We start from the raw sequence: 21,961 nt of genomic DNA, 5'->3' as shown, positions 1-21,961 counted from the left end.
TAATAATGAGCGGTAAACATCCACAAATGCCAACTGATTTAAGTAAAGGAATATCACGATTTCCATACTGCTGCAAAAATAAAAACAAAATCCTATCACCATTTTCATGCAAATATGGAATTACTTTCGAAAATAGTACATAAAATCGTGAGATATTTTAAAAACTGGTTATTTTTCGATCACAACTATCAAATATACCCTATTGCTTTTTATGATGCTTTCAGAAAGTTATCTTTGATATTTTTTAAAATTTGTGATTGACACATTTTACGATTATTATTGATGGAAAATATGAAGTGGAAAAAAATCTGGAGTTCGCTGATCATGAAAACTCACAAAATGAATCAGTACAAGATTGACAGATTTAAAACGATTTCCAAACACGTTTTACATGCAGTGCATAAATCAGATTAGATGACTTATACCGCTTACAATACATAACAAGCTTGTTCAGTTCGTTCAAGTCATATAAATTAGGATCGGGCTCGGTGACATGTTCGATGTCGCGTGCTGTTGTTTACGTCCGTAACTAAGGTATCTATAAGGGACATATTAAAGAAGACGTATATTCTGCGTGGTATTTGGATAGTTTGATGTTTCAGTGAGGACATTTAATTGCATTTTATGACGTGGATATTAAAACTGTATACACCGCCTAGTTTTCTGCGCATGTGTTGTTATTGTTGACAAACGAAGATTACATTCACGGGTACTGATCGAGTTCACATCTTTGATGTCGTGATTTCGCTAAGAGACGACCGTAATGTCAGCAGCGGAGAAAGGATTAGTCCTACTAGTGTTCGTGTTTCCCTTGATTTCAGGTATGATTCCCGTTTATAGAACACCCAAGACAAGACCACACATGTTTCACAGCTCATTGATCGATAAAATAAAATACCGTGTAGAAATGAAACCACATCAAAATTCTTTCTCTCTCTCTCACTTTCTTTCTCTCGACTATTGATTGCGTGAAAGCTCAAACGTTTAATATCAACACATATAACATATATAGATAACAGACAATCTAATTTTTAAAAATGTTCATTTTCAAACGGATTTATGCCATACTGTTTCGACAATGAGTATGAATGGCAAAGATTGTGAAATGCATTATCAATACATGTACCTGAGTGCACGGTGTCATTTTCAAAAATACAAATTTTATATTAACTGCTTTTAATTTAACTAATTGATAAAAAACAAATCAAATGACTCAAATGTTTGAAATTAATCCATCATCAACAAGGGTTTACTAAAAGAAAATAACCAAAAGAATCTAGGAAATAATCATTACTTCACAAGCAGAAATAGACTACGGAATGGCGTTATATCATATATACTTAGTAGTGAATCAGCCCTGATACACCTATCTTGGCTAGGGTGAGACAGCTGCAAGGAGGTAGGGCTGTCTCGCCCTAAGGGCCGAGATATCTCTGCCTCGGCCCGTTGTCATTATTTGATTATCAGACAGAATAATTTTTTTTTCAGCTTAGTCGTAAGATGTTTTGTATCTAGTAAGCATAAGATTTTAAACATTTTACTGTGTATGTACAAATATGCTTCTAAATGACCCATCCCCTTCCAATCAGCGTAGAGCTTTGGAGCGGGGATCTCATCACCAGAAAAAACAACTTATTATGCTTTATTTAAAGACCACAATTGTTTTGTTATATTGTCTTTTTATTCATATGCATACATGTGCTAAACACAGACACTTAACGCACCCTGTCCCCGATATCACGACACAATGGTTTCCTGCCCTCGATCCAAGCGTTTTTCGATATAGGGAGCGGGCGCGTCAGTTGTCTAATTACATGCACACAGCTTAGACAATCCAGAAAGAAAAGGTTTAGAACATGAATCTTTTCAATAATGAGAACTATGTTGTGTTCTGTTGGCTGCCATTGACCCTTGGGTCTGTTATTACAAATTCATTGACATTGATAACTGAATATATACTGAGCTAATTAGCGCTATTTTCTTAATCACAGTGCAGTATATGATTCTATGTAATTAGTGCATGTGTAGTTAAGCGTGACATTTAACAACCCCACCCCCGGGAAAACTAGTGTCTACCGAGGCCCAGCACTAATTGTTCTATTATACTGATTGACATACATTTATTAAATATGTACAACAGCACAAAACATCAACCGAGTGTCCGTTTTACTTTCTATCAATCTAATTGAAATCAGATCCTAGGATACGCTCACAATACTTACGCAGAGTAAACGACGCGGATCTAAGAAGTCTGATTTTAATTAGATTGACTTTCTATATGCTTCATAATGATAATTATACCAAATGGTAATAGCTAGATTTTGTTGTAAACAAAAACAAATTAATTCAACATTGTGAAATTAGCAAGTTCAAAACGTCATTTTCTCTGATAGTTACACGGTATATGTAGACCATGAACATACTTGCCAAGCTACAAAACATCGTTTATTTATTTTGATCAATCGATTTTATTCAAAGTGTCGCGTAAACGTTTGACGCAAGTGATAATTTTCTCTGCTAATCAGATTCGAGTATTTTACACGAAAGTAAATACATGAATGATGCATATAATTTTTAACAGAGGTTTGTCAAGGGAAGCAAATCCTCGTTCTTATCGTCGTCATATTTTCTACTTCTCCAGAATTTCATTCAAAATTAATTGGAGGATAAAACTTAAGATGAAGTTTTTAAAACATAATTAAAAGTGGAACCCAAAAGAATTCAAAAACCTTGAATTTAATGGCATCTATATTTGATTTGATTGTCACGCATCTTTTAAGCAATGTTATATATCTTTTGTGAAGGTGAACATCAAACATACTACAATTAAGTGTGTCGGGGGGAGGGGGCGTGTGCTTGCATCAGCATGCATACATATATATATATATATATATATATATATATATATATATATATTAAAAGAAATAGAATAAACAGTACACAAAGTTAAAATTTTAACGCAAGCACTTTCATTTTATAATCCTCAGGCGTTACATTTTAAAATAGTTTTGAAATGGTTTGACGTCATAAAGACGTCCTAACATTTCACGTACATAACGACGTCATAAACGAATGAAGGGAAAAGGATTTTACGTTAAGCATATTATGACGTCATAGATAATAACAGTAAACATATTTCACAGTAAGCTATTGCGAGCCGGTTTTAAAGTCTTATGCCTCGTTCACACGGATGCGCATTAAATTTTACTTCGCATCAAATTTGATGCGAAGTAAAATAATGCGCATTAAATTAATTCGAATTAAATAGCGTTCACACGGCGGTAATATTTAATGCGAAGTAAACTAATGCGCATTAAATTCGTATGCATCTCTATTAACGGGTGCGCGAAATAAATTAAAGAACAGACTATGTTATTGAAAATTATTTTTATAGATATTTTAATGAACATTATGTAGATCTATACAGAATTCTTTGTTCAAAACGCTATATAGACCTACATTTAGTATACAACATGTTTACAATTTAGGCCTACATACATAGATCTAATTCTGATCTACACATAAGGAGTTTTTTGTCGTGTTTATTTATATGTTCCCAAGAAATTACTTGTTATTTCCTCCGACAACCAGCATTCAATCTAGGCAATATATTGTTTCTTCATGGGCCCAATTTTAAAATTTCGGAACGTCTTTTTCACCATTCCGCTGACTACTGTTATGACGTAATTTTTAATTACTAATACGTATTATAAGTCTACCATGACGTCATATGGTATAAAAATTAACAATGAGCGGCATATGTTTTAAAAAATGTAAAAAAAGAAAATCATATTATCACTATTTTAAAACATTGTTGTCGTATTTAAAAACAATTCCTTCCACATGTATTACTCAGTATGCCTATGCAGAGCACAGATTTACGTCTGACATTATCTAATGACATGCTGTTTGTACATGTTTTTAGTGATTATTATCATTTTGCTTGGTTTTTCGTACAAAACTAATATTAATATATATAGCTGACAATGGGTATGATGCATGTGACCCAAATTGGCTATTACGCATGCGTCTACATTTAATTCGAATTAGCTTCGCTTAGCATTCACACGGAGCTAATGCGAAGTAAATTTAATTCGCATTAAATCGCGACGTCAATTTTAATTCGAAGTAAACTAATGCGCATTAAAATATCCGTGTGAACGCGGTTCAGATTTAATTCGCATTAACTTACGTTTAATGCGAAGTAAATTCTTCGTGTGAACGAGGCATTAATAAAGTGTCTTTCTTTTTCTCTAAAGTCTTAATAAAGTGTCTTTCTTTTTCTCTAAAGTCTTAATAAAGTGTCTTGCGTTAAAATTTTAACTTTGTGTACTGTTTATTCTATTTCTTTTAATATTTTATACCGGACACTGTGATTTTTTTAAAAACACAATTTGGATATATATATATATATGTAGATCATAACAAAGAATGACAAATCTGACTGATTTTAAGTACGAACTCAGATTATACAACCTGAATAAAAAGCAGACAACAAGTCAATGTTTTCCTTCTCCATATCACCCACCAACTCAATCAAGTCAATAATATCAGATATATAACCCACCAACTCAGTCAATAATTATAGGTTATAGATTTTGTATGGGAAAATATGACGACCGAGTTTTTTGGCGCGTAGACGGACCGAGCTTGCGAGGTCCGTTCGCGACAAAAAACGAGGTCGTCATATTTCCCATATAAAGTCTATAACCTTTTTATTATATACTTTCAATTTCATTTAGAAACTAACAATAATTTTATTTTTAACAATAACTTTATCGGTTTAATTGAGTAAAAGATGAAAAACACGAAAAATTTGAAAATTAACGGCGTAGAAATTTGATTGTGACGTAATGTTTGCGGGCCGGAATGTTCCGGGCATATATCGTGTGATATATGCCCGCAAACTTTTAAACAAAAAAGAAGAGATGAAATTGAAAGTATATAATAATATCAGATATATCACCCACCAACTCAATCAATAATATCAAACATATCACCCACCAACTCAATCCAGTCAAGAAATATAGAATATCACACTCTAATGTTGATCTCGGACCTGGGATTGGCCCCGAGAGTTGATCTCGGCCCGAGCCTGTAGGGCGAGGGACGAGATCACTCGAGGGGCAATCCCAGGTCCGAGATCATTAGAGTGTGATATTGTTTATATCATATACCTAAAACACAACAAGTTGATAAACATTTTTTTTAAAAATGGGGGGGGGGGGGGGGGGGGGGTATTGACCCAAACATAAATACATGATATACTGTACAACGATATTTGACTATTTTATTCCTTCAGTGAGTTTACTCTAATTGTTATGTTTCCAGTACTATTGGCATTGTGAAACATGCTAAAGTCTGGGTTTTGTAGCTTTATTCCATTGCTGGTCACGATAATTGGATGATTAATCACGGGCATCCCCTCATGTGGTCTAGAATCTGGACGTTTCAATTAACTGAACTGCTTGGCTGAGAAACTCTTCATATCTATCGCTGTGTTGTTCATGTACATGTATATACTATTAAGCAGCTCCTAGGGACTTACTAATGAATACTAAGTGAATTATTTTTATTTCTTTTTTCGGATTTACCAAACTCGCCCGTTTTCATTTTTCATATAATTTGTAAGAGTTGTAGAACTTTGTTTACGTGGCGTCATCGTATGAACTGGAATGTCTACAGATCTGATGCTGCTATTTATTTGCTTAGGGAATGTTACCTTATACTGAAGTAAGTTGTTTTTTTATTGTTTTTTTTTTTTTTTTTTTTTTTTTACCGTTTTCCATCTGTTTAGCATCTATAAGTCGTTGAAAAACGTCGGAAGATATTGGTTCTGCTTTTCTCGTTTTATTGCCAAGTCCTCGGGATTTTAGATTTCAGAAATCGTTTTAAAGCAGTTTTCTACATCAAAATTGCCGTAAATTAACATTTTGATCTCCATTAGGGCCGGGAATTTCTAATAATGCTTCAGTATCACCCTCCATAATCCTCCTACTGTTTTCTGTCGCCTAGAACGTTGATTGTTTTGAAATGAAGTTAAACGTGTTATTGTTCTAAATAAACAGTTGTTACTTGGGTTACCCCCCTTTGCTTAGATACTCGATACAATTTAGCGCTGTTTTTGAAAACGTTTTTATTTAATTTTTCTGCTTAAATTAAATTTTGTCGTGGAAGAAAGTATTATATCATATACCTAGTAGTGTATCAGCCCTGATACACCTATCTTGGCTAGGGTGAGACAGCTGCAAGTAGGTAGGGCTGTCTCGCCCTAAGGGCGGAGATATCTCTGTCTCGGCCCGTTGTCAAGGGGCTGTCTCGCCCTCAAATTTCAAATGGCTATTTCTTCTTTAATCTTTTGAAATCTAACATAACTACATGAAAAAATGATGTTAGACACAATTTTTTTCATATATAATACTTTCTTCCACGACAAAATTTAATTTAAGCAGAAAAATTAAATAAAAACGTTTTTGAAAACAGCGCTAAATTGTAGCGAGTATCTAAGCAAAGGGGGGTAACCCAAGTAACAATTGTTTATTTAGAACAATAACACGTTTAACTTCATTTCAAAACAATCAACGTTCTAGGTGACAGAAAACAGTAGGAGGATTATGGAGGGTGATACTGAAGCATTTTCAGAAATCCCCGGTCCTAATGGAGATAAAATGTTAATTTACAGCAATTTTGATGTAGAAAACTGTTTTAAAACGATTTCTGAAATCTAAAATCCCGAGGACTTGGCAATAAAACAAGAAAAGTAGAACCATTATCTTCCGACGTATTTCAACGACTTATAGATGCTAAACAGATGGGAAACGGTAAAAAAAAAAACTTACTTCAGTATAAGGTAACATTCCTTAACCAAAGAAATAGCAGTATCAGATCTGTAAACATTCCCGTTCATACGATGACGCCACGTAAACAAAGTTCTACAACTCTTACAAATTATATGAAATATTGAAAACGGGCGAGTTTGGTAAATCCGAAAAAATAAATAAAAATCAGCAATGGAATAAAGCTACAAAACCCAGACTTTAGCATGTTTCACAATGTCAATAGTACTGGAAACGTAACCATTAAAGTAAACTCTCTGAAGGAATGAAATAGTCAAATATCGTTGTACAGTATACCATGTACATTGTATTTATGTTTGGGTCAATGACACCCCCCCCCCCCCCCCCCCCCCCCCCCACTCAATTTAAAAAAAATGTTTATCAACTTGTTGTGTTTTAGGTATATGATATAAACAATATCACACTCTAATGTTGCTCTCGGACCTGGGATTGCCCCTCGAGTGATCTCGGCCCGAGCCCGAGATCAACTCTCGGGGCCAATCCCAGGTCCGAGATCAACATTAGAGTGTGATATTCTATATATCTCGGCCCTTAGGGCGAGACAGCCCTACCTACTTGCAGCTGTCTCACCCTAGCCAAGATAGGTGTATCAGGGCTGATACACTACTAGGTATATGATATTACCAGATATATCACTCATCAACTTAGTCAAGTCAAGAATACCAGATATATCACTCACCAACTCAGTCAAGTCAAGAATATCAGATATATCACCCACCAACTCAGTCAAGTCAAGATTATACAAATATAGCCTTTTCATTCGTTCGATCCATAGATGTATCGACTTCATGTCGATATATCTATGGATCGACCGATTGAAAGGGCTACATTTTTTAAATTATTTTCGCAAAACGACCTTTTACTTCTACGTCTGCAGGCTTCGCTTCCATATTGTTTAGAAGTAGGTAATGACGTGAACCGGAAAGAGAATTTGATTGGTTGGAATGACATACGTCAGCGAATCACATTCATTGTTGCACGTAGCAAAATTTCCGTAATCTATTATTAAAAAGTACAGGTCAATCCGAGGTTTTTTTTTATGTTTATGATTAGAAAGACCCAGTCAATCCGCATTTATATACTTTGACACGTGATATCAAACGTACCAATGGTGAAGTGCATTACAATACATAAAATAATATTACCAGATATATCACTCACCAACTCCGTCAAGTCAAGAATACCAGATATATCACTCATAACTCAGTCAAGTCAAGAATATCAGAAACTGTCCCCAGCATCAGGCTGAGCCAGCATGACAGCCATAGTGCTTGTGTACGTGCATGTACATGTAGGAGCACTTACGACATTCTTAGACCACTCGTATATTTACGATCAATATTGGTTGTAAATTGCAAGTCGTAACTTTTAGAGAAGCGGTTGTACGTACTACGTTTACGATCGGTTAATTTTGTACGTCCGTTAAAACCTTTTCATATCTTCAATTCGAGTTTGCGCATTTGATTTGTAGGGCAGATCAACATCCGGTTGAGTGGTACCGGAGCTACAGCTAACCAGGGGCGGGTAGAGGTGTTGTACAACAATACCTGGGGGACCGTGTGTGATGATCAGTTTGATACAGCGGACGCCTTGGTAGTGTGTAGGATGCTGGGTTTTACGTAAGTATCAGTATTGATGTGCTATAGAATTACAGTTTAACACACAGGCTTGTCATAACAATGAAGGAGGATATTATAGGGTTATTGAACTTATATTGGTGAATATTGGCACGAGTTGGCTGTCAAAATGCACGAGCTTGCGAGTGCATTTTGACAGCCAACGAGTGCCAATATTCACCTATATAAGTTCAATAACCCTTTTATTATATAGCTAAAGTATTTAGTTGTTAAATCATATCCCTTTTCACGCAAACTACTCCAAAATAGACGAGAATTCATCAGTATTGGCAGTGTGCAATAACAGCATGCATTTCTTAACTGTTCAATATTTAACCCGTCATTAATGCATGAAGCAAACTGATTTTGTAAATGGGGACATCATAATTTATGTACAGTAAAACATTTTGCTTAAGTAAATATCAAATACCGGCTCTGTCAGATTCGGACGACCGTCGTCTGCCATTTTGGCTTGTTTACGTCGTTACGGTAACGTCAATATTGAACGCTCATACTCGGAATGTTTCGGGCGCATACAATTTACGCAATGCAAAGTTAGCGTTCAATAAATTCTCAGGATATTGAACGCTAACATTCTCTAGATTTTACGCAGATTTTATAGTTGACTATTTATTAGCTATATAATAATTCGTGTTACTGACGCTACTCATGCTGCTTCAAGTCATGTGGCATCCATTGTCACAGTTTGGCATCCATTGTCACAGGTTTGACATCCATTGTCACAGGTTTGACATCCATTGTCACAGGTTTGACATCCATTGTCACAGGTTTGGCATCCATTGTCACAGGTTTGACATCTATTGTCACAGGTTTGGCATCCATTGTCACAGGTTTGACATCCATTGTCACAGGTTTGGCATCCATTGTCACAGGTTTGACATCCATTGTCACAGGTTTGGCATCCATTGTCACAGGTTTGACATCCATTGTCACAGGTTTGGCACAGGTTTGACATCCATTGTCACAGGTTTGACATCCATTGTCACAGGTTTGACATCTATTGTCACAGGTTTGAAGGGCTATAGATAGATAACAACCCATCTACTATGTTTAGCACTATTAAAATCGTATCTAATGATTGTATCTGTAGAGATGGTGGAACAGCAATAACGAATGGAACATTCGGCCCAGGAGTAGGACGGATATGGATGGATGATTTGAACTGTGACGGGACAGAACAGTCAATCGACATATGTCAGTTCTCAGGATGGGGCAACACTAATTGCGGTCACAATGAAGACGTGGGGGTGCAGTGTCGCACATCCGGTGTGACTGCAGCGCCGACAGGACAACCAACCACACGTGCTCCGGCTACTGTCCAGCCAAACAACTGCACAGCAAGTAAGTCATACATCAAACAACTGTACGACAAAAACATCACATGTAAAACTTATACGGTACCAATTTTGATGCACCAGATGCGCATTTCGACATATAATGTCTATTCAGTGATGCTTAACCGAAATGTTTGAAATCCAAAATAACAATGAAGTTTTAGAGCTATTTTAGGGGAAAACAGACTGCCAAAAAAGTGGAGTCAAATTCGACTAAGGATAAGAGCTATGCGTGAGGGAGATAACCCTTAATTTTGAAATGAATTTCTAAACACATATCAAACATATTTGTGTACAATAAGTAACTCATAGATCAAACAACTAAACCATATATATCAAACAAGTAAGTCATAGATCAAACAAGTAAATTATAACACAACCATTGTATATGTACACGTTTGTTATCAAACAACAGTCATACAATACACAAATCATAATACAACTGTACAACACAAAAAGTCAGACCAACGAATATGTCATACATGCATTCAACAAGGCCCTGTTCCTATTGCTTTTATGAAATGAAAAGTTGCATGGGCATTGTACCTTACATAACACTGTTGCAGAATACATTTTACTTTGAATTGACTCATTCTTTATCACTAGCTGCTGCTCCAACTGCCCCACAACAATGGGACGTGCGGATTGTAGGCCCTACGGATCAGAGAGGACTGGGCTTTGTAGAGATTTACTACAACAACCAATGGAGCGCCATCTGTGATGATCGCTGGGGTACATCCGATGCTCAAGTGATCTGTAGGATGCTATGTTTTGAGTAAGTATTACACGAACACGCAGAGCTCTGTGTTTATCAGTGTATATGATCTTTGGTGTCAAAATGAAACCCTCAATTTATGAAAATGAATCATAATGTCTTAAATTCATTTTACATGTTATATAATACTTCAGCCTTATGAACGGGTCTCTTTCTCTGTATTATATCTCTCACTCTTGTGGGCGAATCTCAGTTTCATTGTTGTATTTCAGCCCTGTAGATGCTCGTGCCGGTTCCCCTATTGAAATTAATTACGTCCGTCCTAACGTCAGCTCGACGTACGCCTTGGATGACGTAGAATGCCAGGGTACAGAAAACAGAATCCAGGATTGTACTTATAAGACTGGCGCCCAGATTGACTGCAGTGGGTCGGACGAATATGCCAGTGTAGCCTGTACCAAATTAGACAACTCCCCACCCATCCGTAAGATATTCTAGTCATACCTTGTACTGCTTATTTTTCTCTCTTTCTCTATCTCTCCTCTGTCTGTAATTAGGTATATACAGGATATACTCTCACTGTTTTTTCTCTCTTTCTCTATCTCTCCTCTGTCTGTAATTAGGTATGTACAGGATATACTCTCACTGTTTTTTCTCTCTTTCTCTATCTCTCCTCTGTCTGTAATTAGGTATATACAGGATATACTCTCTATCTCTCCTCTGTCTGTAATTAGGTATATACAGGATATACTCTCACTGTTTTTATTACATGTAACACAATTTTTAAAGTAATATTTTTATATTTAAAGCCCCGATCCCGACCCTAGAATGTACTAACGGAGAGATGAAGGCTTTGTTTAGTCGTGAGAACGATAAGAACTTAGAAGAGAAGTTCCTGTCGCTGTTTGTCCCGCCCACTGGTGTGTGTAACCTCGTCAAGTCGACGGATGTCAACTTCGTGTCCATTAGTATCCCATTTGGTGAATGCGGCACCATCGTCACGGTAAATCTAAAGGACCATTACTTTAGAAGTTTATAGAGAATGTGGTTGATTTTGCGCTATTTCAGAATTAGGAGCACCACGCGCTGAATTTTTCATAGACATGTGTTATTTGATATGTTGATACAATTTCCGTTTATTTTTCAATTTTAGAAAAATGATTCACATATAATCTACACCAATGTTATTCGCTATGATTACACATCGACTGAGGGGAACGTCTACAGAGTAAACACCTACCGAGTGGAAGTCTCGTGTGAGTTCCCTCGAGAGTTGGATACAGACCAAGGAATGATACCGCAGACAGAAAGAGTGACACAGAAAGCACCTGGAGTATTTAATATCAAAATGGACTTCTTTCAGAACAACTCGTTTAACAATCCTATAGCGGATTTTCCATTAAACCTGACTCTGGGAGAATGGCTCAACGTCGCCATAACATTAGAAAGCATTGATTCTAACCTTAAACTCGTTGTTCCCGACTGCGTCGCGACACCGACTACTGCTGAAACGGATCCCACTAATTACCCACTGTTTGAAAACAAGTGAGTATATATTCAGTTTCTCCCAATGATTTTTAAATCTAGTTTCCCCAAGAGATATTATGCAAAGTGGATACAAAGTGTTTCAATGTTTAATCATTATAGGATTAAACATTCTTTTTGAAGAATTTATCGATGTGTAAACTCCGGACATTTTACTCACAAACTGAATAAAAGTGCGAAGCACTTTTATGTTAAGTTTGTAAGTAAAATGTCCGGAGTTTACACATCGATAAATTCTTCAAAAAGAATGTTTGATTCTTATAATTCCAATTCATTCACTTTATTAACAATTAAAAAAATTTGAATAGTTTCCCCGCACTATGTTGTTTGTTTTCAGGCCTGTATGAATACATCGCGTTTTCGGATTTATTGATGTGTAAACTCTTGTTCAGCTTTATTTTTGTCCAATCAAAACAATTGTAATAAATAAGATTGGAATTATATATACATATACTGTACAAATGTATATCACTTTTATTTTACGAGACCTTATTTCTACGTGGATACAATGATGTATTTATTCATTAGACATAACTTTCGCGAATCATTATTTATTGATTACATCTTCATGTGTACAAGTTTATTCGCGAGAACTAAATTTTCGCGAATTGCTTACCTCATGACATTACTCGTAGATACCGGTAATGTTCTAACGAATAAGATGTAATTTACATTATTCAGTTTTGAAGACAAAGTATTCCTCCGAACACACGAAAGTTTTGTCACAAAGAAATGCTGATTGCATAGTGGAATATAGCTTTCACCTTTTCTGGAGATAATAACCCCAATGTGTCTTTGTTTGTCCCCAACCATATCCATAACTTTGGAATACTAACTAGATATTTTTATTTGGCATGGATAATTGACGTGATTGATAAGGTATATGTCATATTCAAAAATGTTTTAAACAGGGAATATTCCATCAAAGGGACTCCCCTCCGTATGCACAGATTCAGTATCAAATGACGTCAGGAGATAACCTGATTATGTGGTAGTCATGGCTTCATGAAGAAGACGTGTATTTAATTTTAGAGCTTGTACAATCTTTTACATTGTACTTGAATGACTATCCACTTTCTTAAAATATTCATATATATATATCTATTCCTTTTTTCTCAGATGTCAAAATGACCCAACGCTTGGATTCTTTCCCTTGAATTCGTCTTCTTTCGGCTATCGTTACCAGACATTTAAATTCGTCAACTTTGACCAGGTATTCCTACATTGCAAAGCTTTCGTGTGTCTGCTGTCAGAGAAAGATGCCGAATGTGACAGGAGCTGCAATTCAACGACGACTGCTACAACCACAGCTTCCGGACGCAGACGACGAGCAGCCATATCGAGGCCAACATACTCGAAACAAATCTACCACATTTCCGGTCCAGCCATGAGTTTTTATAGAAAAGATACTGATAATACAATTATAAGACAATGGAATATTACTGCCGGTAAGCACACTATCATTTGTTGTGGTTTTGCTATAGGTCCAATGAAACTCTGTCACTTCACGTGATCGACCGTGCACATTTTTGGATGAGTCTTCTCGTTTATTTCATTGAAATAGGATTTACGTTTGTTCTCATTGACCAATCACATTGAAAGAATAGCATAACATGGTCATTTAAAAGTCGCTTTTATTGAAACCATACGGCCAATCAGTGAATGAAATTCACATGCTCGATCAAGCGAAATGACATGCTGTTATTGGAACGATAGTATGTAAAGAAGGAATGTCTAGTTTGTGTTATGAGAATAAGATAATCTAGGATGCATGGGATAAGAAGTTCAACCGACAGTACAGAAATTACCCACATGTTTCCATTGTTTTTATATCTACATAATACAAAGAACCGATACATTCATTAATTTTATGATTAATATTTTAGGATAATTTTATGCAAGGAGAAAGGTTTTGTCACACTTACTGATTCCTTATTATACCCCCCGCAACAAGTTGTGGGGGGTATACTGGAATCAGGTTGTCCGTCTGTCTGTCCGTCCGTCCGTCCGTCCGTCTGTAGACGCAATGGTTTCCGGACTCTAAAGCATTATCCTTTCCACCTACCGTCACCATATCATATATATGGACTACCCATGGGATGAAGATGTTCCCTGTCGATTTTGGGGTCAAAAGGTCAAAGGTCAAGTGCACTGGACATCGAAGTAGCAATATGGTTTCCGGGCTCTAAAGCGTTATCCTTTCCACCTACAGTCACCATATCATACATATGGACTACCCATGGGATGAAGATGTTCCCTATTGATTTTGGGGTCAAAAGGTCAAAGGTCACGCGCACTGGACATCGAAGTAGCAATATGGTTTCCGGGCTCTAAAGCGTTATCCTTTCCACCTACAGTCACCATATCATACATATGGACTACCCATGGGATGAAGATGTTCCCTATCGATTTTGGGGTCAAAAGGTCAAAGGTCACGCGCACTGGACATCGAAGTAGCAATATGGTTCGGTTTGTCATGCCATTTGTTTTTTACACTCAGAAAAGAGGTAGTTTATACCTATTACCAACACCCTTTGGGAGATTGGGGTAAGCGGGATTATTCTTAGTGAGCATTGCTCACAGTACCTCTTGTTTTCAATGATCACTGATGAAACAAAGATTTTCTATCTATCTATCTATCTATCTATATTGGAACTGCATATTTTCCTGCTCTTTTGACTGTGATTTCAACTCTTTCTATTTGGACTATATATATTAATACATGTATATATATATATATATATATATATATATATATATATATATATAGGTAAAATAAGCAATTTGTACTTCAGGTCCGCAAACAACACTAGTTACGACAAGCAGCTTAAAACCTACTCATTCAAAAGCACAACCATCTACCCAAGGAACACAAATGCCAAAGACAACAACAAAAGCTAGGCCACCTGCAATAACAACAAAAGTGTCTACAACTAAAGCAGCAAAGACAACAACAACAACAACACATAAACCAGGGACAACAAAGCAAACAACAAAACCGACAACCGCTAGAGTGGCAGAGGCAGCAACAACGAAGCCACCAGAGACCACAACAAAGCCAAATTACACACCCGATGTTAAAGCTGGGAAAGTCACAAATGCCCCAACAACACGTGCACACAGTGCTGCCAAAACAACACCGAAAGCGAAGCCTATCATGAACAAAAACAAGTTCGCTGACTATCCGATATCTGGGAAATTATCGGGAACTAGTAATAAGCTTTCTAATTCTTGCCCAAAGCATTTTGACATTTTACATTTTATTTTATATCAGTTTATATTATTGTTTGTATTCTATCTTTTGTAGATTGTTATATTTGATAGAGGTACTTTTTTTTTTAGATATACATGTATCTATATAGACTGTTACGTTTGAAATTGCTCAATTTGATCGATGGTACTTAAATTGTGTAAATAAATGACCCTTTCTATTCCCGTCTCTCCTAAGCTGGATTTGATTTCAGTTAAGATTTACCACAATTACGTCACATCTGCCGCGCGTCATCACATGCTGCTTTGGTCCCCTTTTGCACAAGAATGTTTGTGGACTCTATTAAACATGCACACGTATTAGCCGTCATTGTTTGCCATGGTTTTTTTTATCCCGTGTTGATTGAAATAACAATCTTGTTCTGAATCTCTTTAATGTAAAACTAAATTCATCCGTAATTTTAAAATGATCCAGTTTCTTTTTTTACTTTCAAACTACATGCATTAGACAAATTGCTTCAGTAATGAATACATAGATAAATTGAAGACCTTGAAATAGAGAGTAAGAGTTGCATGTTCTTATCTAGCTGTGAAGGCTGGATGGGTTTGGGTTAGGACTTGTATGTCTCTTGTATTTACTCTGTTTCAACTTCATTGTTCAATCATGCAGTACAATGTACCGAAGAATAAATGATGTTTTAAGAAATCTAGAATCTGTTCTATGTTAGTTTTATTCACGATTGTCTTCTTTTACTATCAGGGAAAGTTTGAACACATACATGATATTTCAGTTTTCACGAATGTAAGTCACTTTCACTCGTTAGGGGAATATTTTTTTTCTAAACGCAATTCTAATAGATCATATCACTATCAGTCTTGGGCATCGTTCATATAAAAGACCAAGTATAAATGATGTCACGTTTGATTCACTTTTGGTAGCAGGGGACAGTTTCGCACTATAGGCCCACTATAGGCCCGGTCAACTTTTTCAAAAAATGGAAATACCCCATATTTGAAGTGATATTACATGTGTAAACATGTATACAATAATTTTAGGATGCATGTCAAATGTAGCTGAGTGCTTAATAGAAATGTTGATATACAACATGTAGGTGTCACCATGATTCCTAGGATATAGATGGGTGCAAATACGAAACTAAGACACGTGGTCAGTTGCTGAAGAAATTCCGATTAAAACATGCAGGGTCTAGCAAAAGGTCTGTAGCTGTGAGGGAAGGTGGATGACCCCATATGAGAGGTAGATTTTTGAGAAGGGCAGATAGGGTTCTTGATTGTGCACAGTGTCTAAATCCCCATGTTCGGTACCGTGGTGGTGCGGATTAGCCCAAATGAGGGAAAATCGAAGCAAAAAAGGGGAACCTGCTCAGAGCATGTTTTGTGCACCAGCACCAGTATTTATAGATTGCATGTAATTTAGGGTCATAATTTATTAACTACACTAATATGAAATACAAGTATTGACATAAAAGGGAAATGTGATTTTTCATTAGTCTGTCATAATCTGACTTTAGTGTATACCCCCTATCCACATGTTTCAAAACCAAAGAAACTGTCCCCTGCCACCTTTGCCTTACGTCAACAGACAATTGAGTCCACATCATATTCGTACAAAACTTTACTCTGTTCCAATGAGAGTTTTACACACGTTATTTGAAGAAGCCACATCTAGTCTATACTTGGATTTTTCAACACCTGGATATAGACTGAACTCTATGATTATGGATGTTGCCTATCACAGGCTCTTTAAACCAGCACGGGTCATGGATGATATTCCTTCCAAATTATGCCGCCAGTTCCTTAAAGAGGTTCGCACCTGACATTTGGAGTAATGTCAATTTTTTGGAAAGTGTATTTTTGATTACTACATTGAAGGAGAATTAGGAAATTACAAAGAAAAACTGGGTTCGCAACACTTGTTATTGGGCTATAGTGTTCTAAACATGACCATTTTGCACTTAAAATTTATTCAATTAAACTTGAGTTTTCTGTTAGTGTCAACACAACATAAGCAACACAAATCAATCATTACATAAGATAGATACATAATCATGTCCTCTAACACTACAGATGAAAAAAGAAATTAGTACTAGTAAAGGAAATAGATGAGCTTTTTGCACTTGATATACAAAAAACTTCATGATATCAAATTGAGAGTTTAAAAGGACATATTAGGAGTAATGTCAATTTCTAAAATTTTACATAATTTTGAAGGTTTGATATTCCAATTCAAAATGCAACTTTAAAAAAGTGGGGGTTGGAGATCAATTTTTTTAATTATTGGCGAAAATACTGAATTTTCATACAAAATTTCGAGTAAATTAATCAAAACTTTTTTAAGTTTCGGTGTTCTGTTTGGAAAAATATATCAACCAAGTTAATAAATTACAACATTTCAACTAGTTCCAAGTCTCAACTACCTGTATCATAAATTATAAACTGAAATACATGTATAGGGGTATAAAAATAGACGATACATTGGTTGAAACAGAAACTAATATCATGCAGATTTAGAACTTTTTGATAACTGAATCCTTCCGCCACAAAATATAGTCCCTGTCAAACCCTTCCAAAATTTGAATAGACACAAAAAAATTCAACTGGATAGGGTTCAGCATTAGATGTGTAATATATTTGCACCAATGGGATCAGTATTGAACCAGTGAATACTTAGTTGTAGCATCCTGTGCAGTTGTACTTAAAACCTCAGGAGCTAACTTCCTTAAGCTCAAATTTACAAACAAAGGAATAGATGCCGTCAACATAAGCAACATTCTTCGTCATAAAAGGGTTCAGTCGTGTATTCCAACTTATTTCAAGTTCAAGTCTACACCCTGTATTTCCTACAGCTATACTTCTACTATTGCATCCAAACTTTTTAATTATAAATAAACTTTGCAGTGCCTAGATATACACCATCTTATACGTAATCCACCAACATGTTCTTGTTCTTCGTCTTCTTAAAAGTTCTTTCAACTATAGTCCAGCTGAACATGTCATTACTGGTGATGTTGATATAGTTGAAAATGAGGACCTCAAATCACTTATTCTAAAATGTCCTAAATACAGAGAACCTCGGTCTTTTAATTAGCCACAGAACTTCATCTCAATTATGAATTCTGTCGAAGATTATGCCAGACGATGGGCTAAATATGAAAAAGAAGAACTTGATACATTGTCAGAATGGGTTAAAAGCATAAGAGGAATATTAAAATCCCGCATTAGATATCTTAAAACAAAAGTACGTACCATCTATCCTTCTGTGCTTAGTAAACCAGAAGTGATAAAATAATTAGATAGGTTACATGAGAGATATGCTTTGGTTCCAGCTGACAAATCTTGTAGCAACATTGTCTTTGTTTGTAAGGCTCATTATTACGACTGTATTTTAAACGAACTTGGCATTAATTCCACTTTTGGTAATCGTGCTTATACTCCAACAGCCCTATCAACAGATGAAATTCTTCAAAACCATGCTTCAGTTTTAGACACATTTAATATCCCAGTCAATGGGTCGAATGAATATGAGTTACCGTACCTATACTGGATTCCTAAACTACATAAAAACCCTTACAAACAAAGATACATTGCTGGATCCAGTAAGTGCTCTCTATCAAACCCCTATCTTTGCTCCTCACGAAAACATTAAAAGCTGTGAAGGAGAAGCTTCAAACTTACTGTACGACTACATATGCCAGAAGTGGTGTTAATCAAATGTGGATTATAAAAAATTCTAAAGAACTTTTAGTAAACTTGAAATCGCAAAACTTTTCTCAAATTAATAATATCAAAACACTTTACACGACCATTCCTCACGATAAATTAAAGACTAGACTATTTGACATCATAGACATTTGCTTCTTCAACAAAAATGGAAAAAGGAAATATTCATATCTAGTGATCAGTCATCCAAAAACTTACTTTATTAAACACCACTCTGATTCCACGCACAAGTACTATGAACTTGAAATTAAAAATATGCTAGATTTTCTCATTGACAATATCTTCGTGGTCTTTGGTGATCAGGTCTTCCAACAGTCTGTTGGAAATCCCATGGGCACGAATTGTGCTCCTTTGTTAGCTGACCTGTTTCTATATTCATATGAAGCAGAATTTATTCAAATTCTTCTACGTGAGAAGAAAAAATCTCTTGCTGTGGCCTTCAATTCGACATTTAGATATATCGACGACGTTTTGTCTATTAACAATAATAACTTTCATTCATATGTCGATTCGATATATCCAAGTGAGCTCGAAATAAAAGACACCACATAGTCATCCACTTTTGCTTCATACTTAGATATTTTATTGAAAGTAGACATTAACGGCAAACTGACCGCCGTGGTGGTCGAGAGGTTAAAGCGTTCGCCCTGCATGCGGAAGGCCGGGGTTCGAATACCGGCCGCGACAGACCTAAGTCTTTAAAACAGGTAGTGACAATTCCATCGCTAAACGCTCGGAATCAGGTGTGAATGTCACGGGTCCTAGGAGATGACATTAAAAACGGATGACCCGTGTCACAGTAGGTGTGGCACGCTAAAGAACTCTCACTGCTCAATGGCCGTAAGCGCTGAGCATAAGCCTAAATGTAAAGGCCTTCACCGGTCTCCATATGAGTGAAAAATTCTCGAGCGAAACGTTAAAAAGCTGACATGAATTAATAAATATGGTATAATTCTATATGTCCGCCATATTTCTCTGCTAATCCGGCATATTAGTTGGAATTTCTATTGTTATATGGGACGAGCTTTGCTACGCTTCACTTCACATCAGTGTCTTCGATTTACCTGTGCGGGTAGCTTCAACAGGTAACACGTACATCTCCGATACTAATTTATAGGACATCAAGAAGAAATGAAATCACGTTTTGGAACACCACGCAGTGCTCAAAATTATAATAAACATATCGTACAGTAGTAAATCATTCTAAATATATATATTTGGATAAATATATATAGAATGCCTTTTCTTTACGTGAACGTGCGTACATTTGCAGTAAATATGTCAAAACTATACAAAAATGCGGAGAAATGTTTAATCTGTTTATCTATTGATAAAATGGAATAAGCAAAGAGTATACAATCTACACCATTCACAATTACTTCAAGTAAAAGGCAAAGACATAAATACTACTGTACTTATAAAAATGGCATGTATGCTCGCCATGAAAACGCATCGAATGCGGACGACTATTTACCTGGGCCTACTTGTAATATCTGTAAAGGACCGCAGATGTACGTGTACACTTGTCGAAAATACTCTAAGTAGTAGTAAAACTCCCTTTATTTGCATAATCCATGAAACAAAACGATAAACTCCATTTGCATTCCAACGGTAAACAACATTGTCCATTGTACAGACTGCGACACACTTAGCCCGTGACGATCAGCTATCTTCAATCAGGGGAAGTATCAGAGTATACTATTTACCCTGTATTGTGCATGAATCCTTATACCATATGATTTACTGGTCAGAGTATTGCAGATTTATAAATCAGGAAATCATTTAGGTACATAAATTTGCATATACAACACTGTACGAGTGTATGGGATGAGAGAGAGAGAGAGAGAGAGAGAGAGAGAGAGAGAGAGAGATAACAACGAGAGAGAGATAACGAGAGAGAGAGAGAGAGAGAGAGAGAGAGAGAGAGAGAGAGAGAACCGATGATCTTGTAATAAAATGGTATCATTAATTCAATAAAAAGAGAACAGTACTAGTAACTCAATATTGCTCTCATTAATTGATAATACAGATTTATTTGATTCATTTAAAGCACGCAATAATTAAAAATTAAACATATTTTTAAATAATGCTATTTTCAATTACTTCATTTTATGCTAATTTGGCGCTCAATAGATCTTATATATCTATGCCATTTTGGGTTATTACATTCTGCGTCGAACTCGACGCAAATTGTACTAATGCAAAATGTAATAATCGAGTTTATCATATTATGCGTCGTTATCAAACACCAAGGGGAGAGGACAAGAGTGTCTGTCACCCACCTTTAATAACAATATCCATTTTTTGTTAGTTTGTAATGCAAATAAAAGATACATTGAGTGACAACCCCTCCCCCACTTACCCCAGCTTGAAAGTTCTGATATAATAGTAGAAGACACACACCACCACCAATTAAGAAAATGAAGATATGAGGCACTCATAGTAGAGGACTCTAACCACCCCATGCGACCCCCAACGATTGAAGAAAATGAAGTGTAGGGGGAAATTATTGAGGTAGTCAAAGTAAAAGACTCTTTAACACTTCACCCCCACATTAGGACTTTGAACATCGGACAAAACATCTTGGTTTGTTTGGGTGTTTTGTTTTATTTTATTACTGTTTTCGTTCATCTTTTTTAATTATTATTTTGAATGGCAAGAGATTTTGAAGAATCCAATTTCCCATTTTTCCCCCTGTTGTACCCCCCCCCCCCCCATGAAAAATGACGATACATGTCTGGTTATTACATGTACATTTTGCTTTGAAACACATGCATGTATACTAATTGTATGGTGCATGTAGAATTGCACCCTTTACCAAGTTTTCCTTCATTTACACAGTGTAAGGAATGGTAAACCAAAATCACAAAACAAAATGCATAAAGACCAATATATTTTCAAGCGTAGGAACTTCATTCATGA

The 21,961-nt window shown here is 36.0% G+C and overlaps 1 protein-coding gene across 1 annotated transcript; it reads left to right on the top strand.

Annotated features, from left to right (window-relative positions):
- Positions 1–438: 438 nt before the first annotated feature.
- On the top strand, positions 439–16,008 carry LOC125678350 (deleted in malignant brain tumors 1 protein-like). Its single transcript, XM_048916769.2, has 9 exons — positions 439–821; positions 8,329–8,476; positions 9,585–9,835; positions 10,435–10,603; positions 10,816–11,027; positions 11,353–11,546; positions 11,697–12,088; positions 13,208–13,536; positions 14,884–16,008. The coding sequence occupies exons 1-9, from the start codon at positions 764–766 to the stop codon at positions 15,393–15,395; spliced, it is 2,265 nt and encodes a 754-aa protein (XP_048772726.2). The 5' UTR covers positions 439–763; the 3' UTR covers positions 15,396–16,008.
- The last annotated feature ends 5,953 nt before the right edge of the window (positions 16,009–21,961 follow it).

This window comes from Ostrea edulis, chromosome 2 (assembly GCF_947568905.1).
Source record: "Ostrea edulis chromosome 2, xbOstEdul1.1, whole genome shotgun sequence".
NCBI classification, from domain to species: Eukaryota; Metazoa; Mollusca; class Bivalvia; order Ostreida; family Ostreidae; genus Ostrea; species Ostrea edulis.
This window is presented reverse-complemented; position numbering and strand designations above follow the sequence as displayed.

What these genes read in the sequence shown, in the direction of transcription:
- LOC125678350 (XM_048916769.2), top strand. Translation starts at nt 764, where the DNA reads ATGTCAGCAGCGGAGAAAGGATTAGTCCTACTAGTGTTCGTGTTTCCC. An exon ending in TGTAGGATGCTATGTTTTGA is followed by an intron (nt 10,604 to 10,815) that starts GTAAGTATTACA and finishes GTTGTATTTCAG; the next exon opens with CCCTGTAGATGCTCGTGCCG. An exon ending in TACCCACTGTTTGAAAACAA is followed by an intron (nt 12,089 to 13,207) that starts GTGAGTATATAT and finishes CTTTTTTCTCAG; the next exon opens with ATGTCAAAATGACCCAACGC.